This window comes from Corylus avellana, chromosome ca9, assembly GCF_901000735.1.
Source record: "Corylus avellana chromosome ca9, CavTom2PMs-1.0".
Lineage (NCBI taxonomy): Eukaryota > Viridiplantae > Streptophyta > Magnoliopsida > Fagales > Betulaceae > Corylus > Corylus avellana.
The window spans coordinates 13,444,165-13,460,443 of NC_081549.1; the positions used below are offsets into that span (position 1 = coordinate 13,444,165).

At 34.1% G+C, this 16,279-nt stretch overlaps 1 protein-coding gene and 1 pseudogene across 1 annotated transcript; both read left to right on the forward strand.

The window, feature by feature from the left end:
- Positions 1–3,806: 3,806 nt before the first annotated feature.
- Positions 3,807–11,126, forward strand: LOC132161712 (uncharacterized). Its single transcript, XM_059571888.1, has 11 exons — positions 3,807–4,080; positions 4,195–4,238; positions 4,706–4,786; positions 6,197–6,304; positions 7,713–7,804; positions 8,035–8,109; positions 8,197–8,266; positions 8,796–8,897; positions 9,916–10,024; positions 10,276–10,338; positions 10,634–11,126. Exons 1-11 carry the CDS (start codon positions 3,855–3,857, stop codon positions 10,723–10,725), a joined length of 1,062 nt encoding a protein of 353 aa, XP_059427871.1. The 5' UTR covers positions 3,807–3,854; the 3' UTR covers positions 10,726–11,126.
- Positions 11,127–12,596: 1,470 nt separating this feature from the next.
- On the forward strand, positions 12,597–16,037 carry LOC132162335 (hypersensitive-induced response protein 1-like; annotated as a pseudogene).
- The last annotated feature ends 242 nt before the right edge of the window (positions 16,038–16,279 follow it).

Genomic DNA, 16,279 nt, shown 5'->3' on the forward strand with positions numbered 1-16,279 from the left:
CTACACACGTATCTCATTATTTTTACTTGCTAGTAATTTTACCGCCAATTCCTACCTAAGCTAATTTCTCGCAGTAATACATCATTTAAGCTCAAGTTCATTAACTGAACAATATTTTAAAATTAATTGTAAAATATTTTGTGAATTATGAATCAACAATTCATAATCTAGGTACTTAGTTACTTAATTATTGCATAAGTATGAATTTGTATACTTATGTAACATTATGTGACTATAATCTGTACTTGATTAAACTTATGATATATATATATATATATATATATACGAGTCGAGTCTTATACAAGCTTGTTCATAAAAGTTGATCCAAGTTTATATTTATCATTTAATAATTGAGCTTAGATTCGTGTTTACGAATGGTTGATAATAGGTTAAAAGTGTGCATTTTTCTTATTAATATTAAGTATATATTATCATACCTTACTTTGTATCAATTCTTGTATTTTATATTTAATTGTTGAATATTGTTCAATTACTAATCTTGAGCTTAAATAATGTCTTAATGCAAGAAAGTATCATTTTGTACATGATAAATTGGTAAAAAAAAATAAATAAATAAATAAAAAATAAAAAATAAAAAATAAAAAAGGAAAAGAGAATTGTTGAATGTAGCGAAGCAATAAACAAATTCCACGAAAAACAAAATTCAAAGATTTCATCCTTTCCGAAGAGACTCTGCAACAAAAGACTTTCTTTAAAGGACATAGATAGCTATAATTTAAATTCACAATCATATATAATCCAAGTAAAAACTTAAAGCATTATAGCATAGATAAACTTTCAAATGTCGAGGTCACAGGCTAGTCATCAAAATATGATACATATCACATTCTATTATTCTGAAACATAATTAAAGTCTACACTTAATAAGGTACATAATAAAAATGATTTCAATCATATCATGACGGGTGGGGCCATAAGGATCCCACATAAACTTGAGCCATGCACACGGGATTTAGGTGCTCAAAAATGATACGGATCAAATCCTTCACAATAACTGGATGCCTCTCGAGTTTCATCTTATGCTAAACTATCTATAGCAACACAGGTACACATATATGAGAAAAAAAATACAAGAGTAAGTTCGACGACTTAGTGAGTATAAATGCACATAACATACATGTCATTATATGATTAACTAAGTTTTTTATAAATCACATGCAATATTATGAAGTCACAATTTATCATTAAAGATAATACAATCCTTATCAAATCCCTAATTTTAAGATTATTTAAATATTTTATACCACAAATGCTGAACAAAAACAGGCCACTATGGGCAAAAAATGAAAGCTAATTACGGGCAGAAATTGGCCTATATTTTAAACAATATGACAAATGACAAATAAATTGGGCAAATAAATGGCCAAAAATTGATATGGGTCAACAAATGACCAACAAAACCAAATAACAGGGCCAAAGAGTGAAAATATTGACAATTTTGCCTCTTTTCTTTTCTTTTTTTTTAAAAAAAAAAAAAAGAAAAAAAATCTTTTCATCTTTCCTTTCTTTTCTTTTTCTTTCTCTTTTTTTGGGGGTTTAATACATCAAAATCTCCTTTGGAGTTTTGCCAACCATACAGTCTCGCAAAACATAAACATGAAGTGGTTCAACAAAATCCAATAAAAGTCAGGTTCTTTGAGAACCAGAAGTTGTCCAAGATTTTGTTGATTACACGCATCAAGGAAAAGGACAATAAATAGAAACAACTGAAATCCAAGATCCTTGACACAATTCAAGTGAACCAAGAACCTAAAATAAATTAAACAAAAAAAAAAGAAAAAAAATGAACCAAGAACCTAAAGTTTTAAAAATAGGTAAATCCCAACAAAACCCAGGAAAATCCAAGGAACAAAGGCAGGATGCGAGAAGCAGTGCATAAAGGCCAATACCCATTTATTCCAACTTTTAATGCTGTGAAGCAAAGGCTGTCTAGTTTAAGCTTTAAGCTTGGCCCCACGGGTAGGGGCCAAATTTTTTCCACTATTAATGGGTAGGAGAAAGGGGTAGGGGCCGCAGAATTTTATGGGCTGGGCAACAGCCTCAATTCATATAGTTTAGGGAACTTTCATAAGATTGGGAGGGGGGATGAAGGGTTTAGGGAAAAAAAAAGTCTCTTTTGCCACAAATGGGCCAACATATTTGCTTCTCTCCTACTATGTTGCACATGACGTCTCCATAGAAAAAAGTACTAATATGCTTCTGCCACTGAAGATAGGTGGCGGAGAGTGACCTCTCTCTCTCTCTCAAAACAAAATGAAGCATAAATATTCGCCCATTTGATTATTTCCCACGTACGCTCTTCCCTTTTCTGTGTTTTTTTCTTTTCTTCTTCCTCATGTCCTTCCCCTTTCTCTTCACACGCACGCATGGCTGGGAGTGAGAGATTGAGAGAGAAAGAGACGCAGAGTGAGAGGGAGAGAGATGCACATGTCTATCCAAAATAGACATGTGCCGACGCGTGGTGCGCCTTAGGCAGCATGTGTGGCGTCCCTCAACCCTTCTACACTGCCGCTGACCTTTTTTGTCGTGGGAAGTACTAGGGAGTCAAACAAATGAACTTAGAAAAATTTTCAAAATGACGTGGCAAACCATGAGTGGCAGACAAGAGAGGGAGAGAATTGCATTCTTTTTAATTTAAAAACTCTTGCCACACCAGTTTGAAAATTTTTCTAGTTTCATTTATTTAGCTCCCTAGAACTTCTCTTTTGGCGTTCCCCAATTGACTACCTGCGTCGGTGCATGTCTCTCATGCGCCACCACGAGCTCTTCCATGCCTCTGCTTCCACCTCTGCTTCTGGTGTTACTATTTTATGAATTTAGATTTTTTTTCCCTACCTTTTGTCATGTATTTCCATTATGTTTTGTTGTGTAGCTTTCTGTTTAACCCGAACTTGTTGGGCTTCAGACTCTGTATCTATGTAAAATATCTTTTTTTTCGCGTGTTGGGTCTCTTTCCAGTTGATTGAGGTGTTAGTGGTCTGTCTAGATTGAGTTTTTCAAATAACTTGAATCAGTTGGCCCTCAGACTTTGTGTATGCGAAGGAAACCCTTTTTCCACTATTTGTTTCCTGATAAATCTTCACAGTTTCTTTGAAAACTTGTTAAGATTTAAGTTTTTATGAGTTTTATTTACCCTGGAGCGTCTAGGCTTTAATTGGCTACATTCGCTAGTGCTTTTCATTTTTTTGCTCTCCTACAATTTCACTAAAGTGCTAGGGGTCTGTCTAGACTGAATTTTTCAGATTAGCTTGTATTTATTTCTCTATTATAATCTCTTTTGATTGAATGGATGTTGTTACAAAAAATTAATAATAATAATAATAATAAACTTCGAATCGTCTATCAAATTCCCATACCTATTCCATGATTAATGGACATATAATCTTGAGAGCATCACTTTCCAAAATGACATTACAAAGGCCAGCTCTCTACCTAAAATCACCACCTTCCATGCTGCATAAGCCTTCGTCACAACTGGATCAATGATAAATTTCCTAGAAGAACACATTGTTGTTAGAACCTTTCTCTCATGGTCTTGAACAATAATGCCCACGCCCATCGGTTTTCTTAACTATTCAAGAGCTACATCCCAATTAATTTTGAAAACACCACAGGGTCAGGAAGGAGCCGCACATCGTATCACATTACAATACACTTCTCTAAACTTTTTTCTAAAATTTACTTTCTAAATCATGTGTCACAATACCATGACAATGTAACACATTTTTGAGCAAATTTTGAATGGGGGAGTAATTTAATAAATATATATATATTAGATTAAAAGAGTCATCGTTGCGTGAATAATTCCGAAGTTGGACTGCCGGAATAGGGAAATGGCCATGGTCGTGAGGAGCATAGCTGTGCATCCTTATCCTTCCTCTTCGAAGAAATCATTATCATCACCGAGAACTCGCAAGACGTTCAACTTGTACAGAAATTCAACGGCGTGTAGAATTCCTGTTATAAAATCCATTCAAAGCCCACAAGCACAAGCCCAGGGATCCACTTTTTCGCGAAAACAGAGACGGCCTCAGAACGTTGACGGCGAGTTCTTTGTTGGTAATTAATCAAACAATGCTTTGTTTTTACATGTATATTAACATCATAGCGTTATAAACTGATTATAATCTGATATGTAAACAATTCGAGTTTTCCCTTTGATTTGTTTTGCAGACCACACTTGCATAGACTGTGATACTTGTCGATGGATGGCTCCAGTAATCATCGAAACTTCCATTTGTTTATTTTGGTTATATAGAACTAGTTGGATTCAAGGTCATAGTCATAACAGTTTTGATATTGTTTTAGTTTGTAATCACTGTAGTCAATTCAAAACTTTTTTTGATGTAAAATTCTCATTTTGATTGATTGAGTTCACTTAAAATGGCCATTTGTTAGCCAGTGGCTGAAGATGATGGGAAGAATTGAATATTTTGAATTATCAACTGACATGAAGCATTGGATTTATTGGCTCTCCCGATTGGCTATCCTTTTTCCTATATGAAACTGTCAGAATCTTTGTGGCGTGAATATCTGCCGCACTTCCTTTTTATCATCCAGAAAATTCTGTAGTAATCATTTTTTGTTTTGGCCTCTTCATAATGGAGTTTCTTTGTTAATAACGTTTATGATAATTCTGGAATAATGCACTTGATAATGATCATGAATTTCTTGATCTTCACAGCAAACCTTCACACGAGTTGATGAACTCTCAGCAGTTTTCAAACAGCCAACTTGTGAAGAGGAACGGCTAAAAGCTCTACAGGTGCTTCTTGCTATCGGTTTATGTTTCCCATTGCCCTCATTTTTTCCCCTTAGCAGATTTTTCTTTTTTTTTTTTCTTTTTTTTTTTTCATACATACACTTCTTATTATTATGTTATTCTGTTAAAATCCCTTTCTACATGGATAGGGGTGTACAATTGTCCGTATTTTTCTAGTTTTTCTAAATTTTTTTAGACTTTTGTTCGTTTTCTCCCGATTAGGGGGGTCTTTCTTGTATACTTGTGTACTCTAGGGCTGCCCCCATCTGCCTTTTTAATGAGATTGAATTACTTATCAAATAAAAGGAAGAAAGAGCTACTAAATTAAGTAAAAATTACTAAAACAGAATAGAGAAGGATTCTGAAACATAAAATATGATTCATGGACCTCTGGTATAGCCATTCTAGCAAATATAGACACTACCAGATTACCCCTACTTTTAGTAAAACTAAATTAAAACTGAACCAGAAGCAACCCAGCCAAGAGAAACAAATAAGACTGGATTCAACTCAGACTAGCTAAGCAAGGTCTCAAGAGAGCTCTCCATTCATCCAAAACATCCCAAATTAAGACTTGAGCATTAGAACCAGCTTTTCCTTGCCTCTTACAAGTCGTCAAGGGGGGCTGCCAGTGATCTTCCCTATCACCATATGACTGTCTCCCCTTTTATCTTCTAAAAATAGGGAGAGATTAAGCTTTAAATTCCTACAAAGAAATTATGATTCATTACTATGCAGCTGTTTTGAATGACTCTCACGTATGATCAATTATTTTAGAATGAAAAGGGGAGCGGGGTTGTTAAATGACACTTTTTTCCTCATAAACTACTATCCATGTGTCACTTGCCCCTGAAAATTTAACTCAGTGCAACTCAGACCTTATTTTGAATTTTTGTCGTCAATTTGTCCTCTGTCCAAATCAACCGTTAAGTTGGACTGAAAAATATGTAAAATAACTAAATTGCCTATTTATGTGAAAAATGGAGTCATAAACATTAAAAAAAAATATCAATCCCATTCTCAAATCCCCTAATATTTATTTTCAACATAATAGATAAAACAAATTTGTGCCTAAACAATTATACAATGAACATGCTTGTCAAAGGCAATTTAGTTATTTCACAAACTTTTCTATCCAACTTAACAACTGATTTGCACGGAAGAAGAAAACTAACACTGAACCTTCAAAGTAAGGTCCGTGTTGCACTGAGTTAAAATTTATAGAGGTAAATGATATAAGGGTTGGGGGAGTGTCATTTACCAAAAGAAAAGAAAAAAAAAATGCAAACTTGGTTTTATAGAATTCTCCCCCTGATTTTTTTTTTTTTTTTTCCTTATGGTTTTAGAATTTGGTTTATTCCATATAGCAGCACCAAAACTAACAGTTCATCTTAAATCCTTGGTGTATCTTAGGCCTTGCTTTCATGTCCAACAAACTCAATTCATACAGAGAAACCTGCTTCTGATATTCGACAAGTGCAGAAGACATTCCCATGTCCAATAGATGAGCAAAGAATTCCAGTAAGTCTTTTTTTTTTTTTTTTGCTTGTTCTTGCCAGTTCATTATTTTACATTATTAGTTGGCAGGCATTTGTGTTATTTACATAGTAAATAGTAAGCATTCTTGGAAGTATCATGTCTTTCCATTTTTGGTTTCTTAGTAGACATATAAAAATGTATGTGAATATTTAGAAAGAAATATTTTTCTAGCCCATAGGTCTTGTCTCAGTGGTAAATGCTGGGGTGGGTTTGGGGTAGGTCCTAGATTCAATTTCTAATAGTTGAACCATGAACAATCATGCTAGCATGAGATAAACCTCAAAAGCGCCAAAATAGAAAAAGACCTACTGATAAAACAAATTTGGTTTCAATTTTGCATGAAGATGTGGAAAGTAGTAAATTATACAATTTGAAAAAAAATTCAATTGTAGACTGCAAAATTAAAAATCTATTGGCTGCTGAGATTCCCATCTTTGATGGATACGGCTCATAGCATAAATAGTGATTGCCCTTGCAAATCCTATTCTGCATATGGATTAAAGGGAAAATGGTTGTTCAGTACCAGCTAGTAAGAGAGGGTAGTTATTTATTGTATATTCCCTTTCTAGTTAGGTGATCCTATTGTATACTCTTGGTGTACTTTGGGGCGCCTTACGCTTTTAATAAGACTGGTTATTACTTATCAAAAAAAAAAAAAAAAATTTATTGTATATGTTGTTTTGAATTCAGTAATCTAAAGTTATGACTTTTGTTCTTCTTTTCTCCCTAATAGGGGCTTCTCTTGTATGCTTTTTATGTACTAGGGTTGCGCCCCTCTGCACTTTTCTAATGAGATTGAATTACTTATAAAAGAAAATAAAAAAAATCTGTAATCTAAGGGTGCTCTTAGAAACAAATTGTGAGAAAGATTGTTTCTAACTGCTACCAAAAGGATTTCTGCGTACCTATTGTGTATGCTCAGCAAAATCCTTTGCTTGTGATCTTTGAGTTATCAGTTATCATCTGGCTGTTTAGCCTTTTGAATAGAATACAAGTCTACAAGGGTAATTTTTGGTTAAAAGACTTGGTGTTTATTACTAAAATTGAGTAGTAGAACAAACATTTTACAGTAATTCTCTGAGGAAAGCAGTCTAGGTAAAGTAGAGGTTTTTGGAGTGTTCAAGTGCGTTTCTTGCAACCTTAAAGATGCAGAAGGGAGTTACTTTCTCCCGGATCAACTTACAAGCAACACCAAGCCAATTTCTTAGTACATTAGGTTAAGACGCAAACCATCATTTCCTTGATAAATGATATTTCTCTTCTTCTCTTTATATTTTTTCTTTGCGTTTTTTCTCCAATTGCAATTTTTTTTTTTTTTTTTTTTAAAGTATTTCTCCAATTGCAAATTTGTATTCCTTTGTGAATCTTCAGAGTTGCATAATGGTTTCAGGGTGTTTATCACTGTGGTTATCATTCTGAGAAATCATACGGGGCAACTTCTTATTTGATTGTTCATCCTGAAGGAAATATACTTGTAGACAGGTATTTTTTTAAAAAAATTTTAAATTTTAAATTTTGCAGATAAATGAGATACTTTAACAGTAAAAACACATCAGAAGTTTTGGAAATATGGGCAAGAATGACGAATACAAGATCTTTTTTTTTTTTTTTTATTTATTTATTTATTTTTTTTATTTTAAAAAAAAGTGTATATTAGTCATGTTAGGTGGAAAATTTTTTGTGAATAAGTTCTCTATTTTGTTGTTCTGCAGCCCGAGATTCACAGAGAAGCTTGCACATAATATTGAGATGTTCGGTGGGGCACGTTACATGTTTCTAACCCACAAGTATGATGACATGACCTAAATGTAAACCTAGATGTAAGATTATCTAAAGTGTTTCCAGATGATATTGACATATGTTATGATGGTCAGGGATGACATAGCAGATCACGAGAGGTGGTCGAAGCGGCTAAGTTGTGATAGAATTCTGCACTCACTGGAGGTACCTTTCACTTTCTTACCCTTTAATATTTCCTTATATTTTTTATATATTTACATTTGTTCCTCTCTCGTGAAGTTGTAGCGAATCCTTCACAGGGATGTGCAATTTTTGGGTTATTCATTAGGAATGTTGATGGAGATCTTCTCCAATAATGAGAACTATGGGGCAAAATACTTGTACTATCTTTGGGGCACTTTGTCTCCTTGCACCACCAATGTTATGCTTTTTCCTTTTTTTCGTACTTGAGGAATGACTTGAATCTAGGACTTTCCCCCTTGCACTAAGAGCAATAGGAGTTTTCAATAAACACTAGTGTAAACATTTCAAAAAAAAAAGGGAAAAAGAAGGGTGGAAAATTGAATCTTTAAAGCAGGCATAGGCTGTTTCCTGTCTATTGATTTAAGTAGTTGAAAGCGGGGACAGAAGCATGTCATATGTTGGACAAGTTGAGGAAAGTTTGCATCTGATTGATTTTCTTCATAAACATCAATTTCAAACTAACATATCATTTGTGTCCTGGTCTTGCCAGGTTGAAGATTCTACTGTAAACGTGGAGATAAAGCTAGAGGGGAGTGGTCCGTGGAGCTTTGGCCAGGACATCCAACTTATATACACTCCAGGCCACACTGAAGTAAGTTTATGGATCTGTTGTTTATTTGTTTTTTTGTAAGTAAATTATATGCATAAAAAAGGGGCACAGCCCTAGTACATAGGAGGTAAATAAAAGAAAGACTTAAAAAAAAAAAAAAAAAAAAAAAAAAAATTGTAGCATCTAAAATTTAAGAGATCAACACATATCAATAAACTCCAAAAAAATTGAAAATGAGAAACAACTACTGGAAGCTATCCAATCATGTAGAGAACGTGAAAACAGAAGCTTCAATTCCAACACCCAGCCCTCACCCTTCAAAGCTTCTCTCCCTCCAAATACACTACATAAGGCACAAGGGAATTGTGTTCCAAATATTGCCTACCATGATGCCTCCAAAAGTGTCCTTCGAATTTGCCAAACAAATTGACCGCAGTTTTGGGAACAATCCACAAAATCTCAAACGAACAGAATACCATTATCCAAATTCTTGAGGAAAATCACAATGAAGAAGTAAATGATTTGTTTCCCCTTTCTTTTTATTTGCACATGCAACATATATCCACTACAGTTATGTTGCACTTCCGAAAACCGCAAATTATCTGTAGTTAGAATCTTCTTTAATGGTGATGTCTAAGTAAAGAAAGCCACTCTTGCCAGGGATTTAACCTTCTACATATGCCTCCAAGCATGGACAGACAGATCCCACTGGAGGGCAAGGGTGCTCTGCCACACCCCCCCCCCCCCAAAAAAAAAAAAAGATTTTGAGAATTTGATGGCACACTTGTAGATATTTTCCATGGATATGGCTTCACCTTTTCTTGTAAAACTTTGTATCCTAACTTCCTATTTGTCAATTGATATTGCCTCAAATCATATTCGTCTGATTTGTCTTACACACTTTGACATGTTCAGCAATGGATATCCTGGAGAAATTGGCCTCTTCATCATATTGCCTTTGGATATACTATTAATTACACAACCTTAACTTCTAAAAGTTGAGATGCATTAACAAACAATAAACTGGGCTCATTATTTTATTTCCCATGTGATGGCACAGGGATCAGTCTGCTTATTTTATAAGTCACTCAAGATTTTGTTCACGGGAGACCATCTGGCCATGGCAGAATCTGGGCTGAGCATTTTTGAGCGGTACAATTACTGTTCAGGTATGAACGGTAGATAATTTCACAAGAATTTATAGTAGATTTTTGGTGGATAAAGCCAATATGGTGTAACAATCTTTGGAGAAAATCAATGATCTTGATATAATAAATGATAAATCCATTGAGGAGGTCCATGTCTTGGCCTAGAAGACGAACATCTTCTTAGCTGAATCTCTCTTTTCCTAATCATCTACTGAAATTGTTTTTCAATGATGATTAATTATCAGTTTTCATTTTAATTGTTTCTTTTGCAGTTCCCCTGCAACTGAAGAGCATTCGCGCTCTGTTAGACTTGGACTTCAAGTGGGTACTACCTGGTTAGTAGTTCTTGTCATTTACATGAAACCAATTGAAAAAACATTCGTTTCTTAGTTTTGTTTGTTTCTTTCTTTATTTTTATTTTTATTATTATTATTATTACTTTCTATGCATCCTACTACTAATCACTCCATTTCACATCTGCAATAACAAGAAAATGCATTTCTTTTATGTAATCCTTGTCGTTTATTTCTAATTTTGGAACTGGTTTGTCTGTCTTCATGTTCTTATATTCACATTTATCACATCAATGCCACTTATGATGGCAATCTAAGAGGTTAAATCCAATTGCAGGTCATGGAAGGAGAGTTGAATTTAAAGATTACCAGGAGAAAAATTCAACTCTGGAGGCCTTTGTGCAGAACAAGTCCACTCAATTACCATAAACAGAATACTTCTGTTCCATTACAGTGTATAGGCACACAAAACAGACTATAAGTTCCCAACCCCGTGGGGTTGTGTGTTTATTGTAAAACTATTGTGTATCAAAAAGAAAGAAAAAAAAAATCCCACAAATCTACTGGCTCAAAACATCACCATCTCCAAAATCTTTGAAAAAGTTGGAGAGAATCTTTCATTTGAGCTTTTTTTCTTTCCTTTTCTCCCACCCCCTTTTTTGTTAAACGCTCAATCAACGCAATGGTTTGTTCCTTTATGTCCTGGATTTTTCTGTCGTGGTTTGGGAAATGTCCTGATATCTTTCGCCAAACCATGGGTCTGGCTCAATTGACAACTGACTATACTTATATTATTGCTCAATGTTCGGATTTTCAGGCTTAAATCATGATTATTGTTGTATAATTATGATCTATATTAGATTTTACAGGTCTAATGGTGTATATGTTGTCATCTCATTAAAAAATTTAAATGATATGACACTATATACATCATTAAATGCAACAAAACATTTATTTATTAATTTGCATGGACTGGTAAACATAACATTCTGTGTTGTCGAAGACCTCTGCTGTGTCACTGTGCGTGTATGTCTCTTCCCTTGTACCGTGAAAAAGGTTGTGGGGTCTACCTACATCATAACAAACTTGCATATTTACATGGAGTGAGGTAAAAACTGCATAGATCAAAAGATGAGAGCATACTCTTACATGTATGACAGAATCTACGGAGGCTTCATATGCCACCAACCATAGTGTATATATGGAATAATAAACAAATTGGAAGCACAAGGCACCAATCTTCCTTGTGCCCTGCCCTTGTCAGAAACATTTTGCCTCCAAACACATGAAATATAAGTTGTTTACCAGAGAAGAGAAAAAGAAAAACAGAGGAAAAAGAAAGAAGGGGACTTGAGGTAAATTATATCCTCGTTTCATATCCAAAACGCTGGTGGCCATAAGAAATTAAGAATCCTGCAAAGCTTCTTAATTTCTCTTTCCTTACTCGTGATGGGCTTGTGGGAAAATATGAGTTGGTGCGTGTTTTATTTCTCTTTTCTTACACGTGATTGAGTTTTTCAAAAGTTGAATTTATCTAATTTTTAATCATGTTGTAAAACTTTTTTCTATAAAATTTGTTTGTAAGCCTAGCTAGCTACCAATATTCCTCTTTTGTTTATAGAAGTGAGTAACACCCCATGGTAGCTTAACGTAACTATACCTAGTTAATCAAGATTTTATGAAAATATAACACCCAATTGCAAATATTTTTAAAATAAAATATAGATTTTTAAACCAAATGTATTTTGGTGTATAGACAAGGGGTATATGCCTTATTATTATTATTATTATTATTATTTTATCAATTATTTAGTTTTTCCTGGTTTTTTAATCTCTTCCTATTTTTATTTTTATTTTTTTAATAAATTCTGTATAATATAATTTTGGCGTCATATATATATATATATATATATATATATATATATATATAATGTTACCGTACGTCCTAGGAGGCTTAGGATTAAAAATTCATCTTAATTTCTATCTACCTCTTAAGTAGTTTGGAGACCTTCAATTGTAATAGAAGTAGTGTGTGAATTGTCGTAAGAGTCCTTTTAATTCAATTGTGGTTAGGAGTCTTGAGTTTGTTTTGCATTAGGATTAGTATATCTGGTTGCAAGTCTATTTAAATCACGTCCTTCAATCAAATTTGGAGAAAGAATATTTTTTTTTTTTTTTTTCTTTGAGTTTGGATATCTTGTTAAATCTTTTACTAATGGTGAATGTTCAAGATTGCTTTTTATATATTACAATTGATTTCCCTAACCGTACGTTTTCTATATTTTGTGCGTAGAGCAAAAATGGGGCAAATTTTTGGCTGTGTTAAAGTGGACCAATCAACTTTGGCTATCAAAGAAAGTTTTGAAAAGTTTGATGATGTGCTTGAGCCTGGTTGTCACTGTATGCCTTGGATTTGTGGCAAGAAGATAGCTGGCCACCTCACTTTGCGTGTGCAACAACTTGATGTTCGATGTGAAACGATGACAAAGGTCTATTGCGTATACTATTTTTTTTTTTTTTCAATTTTAAACAATATATATATATATATATATATATATATATATATATATATGATTGAAATTGTGATTAATATGTGAGTTGTGATCTATGCTATCTTGTTAGGATAATGTCTTTGTTACTGTTGTTGCATCTATTCAATACCGTGTTAAGCAAAAAAGGCTACAAATGCTTTCTACCAACTCAGTGACACCGAAAGACTAATCGAATCTTATGTTTTTGATGGTATGTCTCTTATTTTTTTTCTCTTGTACGTGTCCCTCCAAAAAGGATCTCTATGATACTTTGAAACAACTCATACATATTCATCAAGATCATAATTTACGCGGGAGATAGTTCATGTCACACTTAGAAGATACTAACATGCTTGCTTATATCTATGTATGTTTAGTTATTAGGGCATTTGTTCCAATGATGGAGCTGCATTCTCTTTTTGAACAAAAGTATGAAATAGTGGAAGCTGTGGTAGTGGGACTAGACAAGGTATTTCTCAATTTGCTAAATTGGCTTGGAGCTAGAAAGTTATTTGGACGTACTAAATCTTTTTTTTTTTTGAATTTTATATGCACAGGCTATGTTAGCATATGGGTTTGAGACAGTTCAGACTCTTATTATGGATATTGAAGCAGATACACAAATGGGAGTCAAAGCAGAAAACAAATTGGAGATCATGCGTGCTAAGAAAGATGCAAATGAGAAAGCCCAAACACAAAAGAAATTGGAAATTATGTCTGCCGAGGGAGATGAAAATAAGAAAGCCCAAGCACATAAGAAAGTGGAGATGCGAGGTGAGGATGATGAGTCGAAATATTTGGTTGAGGTTGACAAAACTCAAAACCGTCAGATTGTCAGGGTTATTACGACTAAGAAAAATTAGAAATTATGTTAGATTAGAATTTATCTTAAAGAAAAGAATTATTTTATTTAATATAGACTAATAGTTATCAATTAGGGTTAAATTTTTTTATTTTTTATTTTATTTATTTATTTATGAAAATCAATCTGATTTCATTAGTAGTGGTCAAGAGCATAAAGCTCTTACAATCACAAAACATACAGTTCTGCAAGATCATAGCCGAAGCTAAAAGATTACACGTCAAAAAATTGAAAACATAACAGATCTTACAATGAAAAACCAATCTATGATGTCAAACATCCGCTATCCCAGCCTCATCTTCAGATTATAGAACAAATCTGCTAACGAAAACTCATTCCAAGAGCACAAGAAGCTATTTCTCAGGTATGAGCAAATTACTCACACCCAAACCATTCCCCTCTCGACCCAAAAGCCAGAAGTATTATTCACATCCTCAGCCCAACGGCTAGGATCATAAAAGAAAAACAACAAACAATAACAACAACAAAAAACAAAAACAAAAACCCCCACAAACAGCAGTGGAGAAGCACGACATCGTAGACATCCCTTCGGAAAACACTCATTGGCTGAAGAAAATGATCAGATCTAAGGTTGAAGAGACTAAATCTGGATCTACAAATTAGATCTAAAGCAACCCACTAGAAATGGAGACTGGTGGAACCTACAGAGAAGACGCCGAGCACTACTATCATGAAAGGGGAGGAGGGAAGAGATCTTCCCTCATCTTGAAGTTCTTCTTAGTGTTGTTTAGATGAAAAGAGAGAGAATTAGGGTTAAAATTACTATTAGGTTTACTACGATTAATAGAAATTAGAAATTATGTTAGATTAAAATTTGTGTTAAAGAACGATTTTATTTAATAAAGATTAATAGTTATCAATTAGTTTTATTCTTATGTTTATCTTTTGTTGGATATTATTTATCTTATCTTATTGTAAGTGTTTATTTAAAAATAGCAGCAAATTAATGAAATAATATGAGAAATTTATTTTAAAATGCCCAAAATTCCTCCAAGTATCTTGCCTAAAATTTCTCAAATCTTGCATTACCTGCAATTAATACTCAAGGACCTTGAAGCAAAGCTTAATATAGCGAGAATAACTTGTATAAAGTTCTTGGTACAAATTAAACCTTTGTGCCTTCTAATAAGGGCTCGACAAATTAGCGTTGAACACCCTTAAAAAAAAAACCAAAGTACAAACACTTTACTTTTATTCATTGTGGTTTTGAGGGTGGCAGCAATAACTGCAAAATTTGGGCTAATGGCTACATCAAAATTTACTTTAAAAGTACCCATGGAGGAGGGCCCCACTCAGCTGTCTCAGGCTAGAATTATATTTTGGTATTTTTAACTTGATTAATACCTGTTATCTTGTATTTCTCATATGTGTCTGTTTGGCCAACATATGCATGTGGTATGGACTAGTTAGTTAAATCAATTTGGATGATCGAGTCTTGGGTTTAATAAGAGTAACAAAAGATATCCACACTGGATTCTTGGGTTAATCAACATGGGGAACCGGGAGTAGACACCCATACCCTAGGCCTCGTGTATTTGTCGATTTCCTCAGATTTATGCTTTCTTAAAGAACAACTTAGTAGACACCCATGCTAAATTCTTTAAGAAAGAAAAGAATTAGAGTAGACACCCATGCCTAATTCGTTGCTTAGGGAAATCAATAGCTTAAGGAGTAGACACCCATGCCCTTAGGTTGGCAAACATTAATTATACTGATATAATTGGCGCATTGGCATATTGTTATCTTAATTAGTCTGATTAGTGGTGGATATCAAAACCCTAATCCTTTTTAGTTTTGTTTATCTTTTATTTTATTTCTTTATTTTAACTCTATCGTGACAATTGAGTTTATATCTTAATTAAATAGGAAATTACTTCTAAACATAATTTACCAATCCTTGTGGGAATTATCTCGTATTTGCCTACTATACTATTGTTTTGATCTTGTGCACTTGTGAGTTAAAATGTACTAAATATTATCTATTAATTTAGGTAGTATTTGGAACAACAAAGATCAATGCAGTATCTGATGCTCCCTTCATGGTTTCGGTAAGTATCCCTGATCCCATATCTCCTTCATTGTCTCTTAATTCTACACCACCCACTGCCACAGCCTCTTCTTCTCTCCCATCTATTGTTTCTTCCCTGGATGCTTCTCTTGATCATCCTTCTTCTTCACCTAGTCTTTCCCTTGAGTCACCATGTACTATTCTTGACCAACTCCCTATTACATCCCCTGCCCTTGCCCCATCTGAGAGTGCCCATCTTCCCAATGTACCTCCTGCACTTGCCCATCTGAGAGCCTTGCACCCCATGTGCATCCTATGACCACACGCTCTAGGACTGGCTCCCTTAAGCCTAAATCATTTGATGATTTCCATCTCTACTATACTACAAAGCACTCTCCTCTCAAAGCCTTTCCTTCCATCCTTACCGAAACTGAACCATCTTGCTTCACCAAAGCTGCCGCTAATTCTCGATGGAGGGCTGCTATGACTGCTGAGTTTGAGGCCTTGATCTCTAATGGGACATGGACATTGTGTCCTCGTCCACTTCACCAACGTGTTATA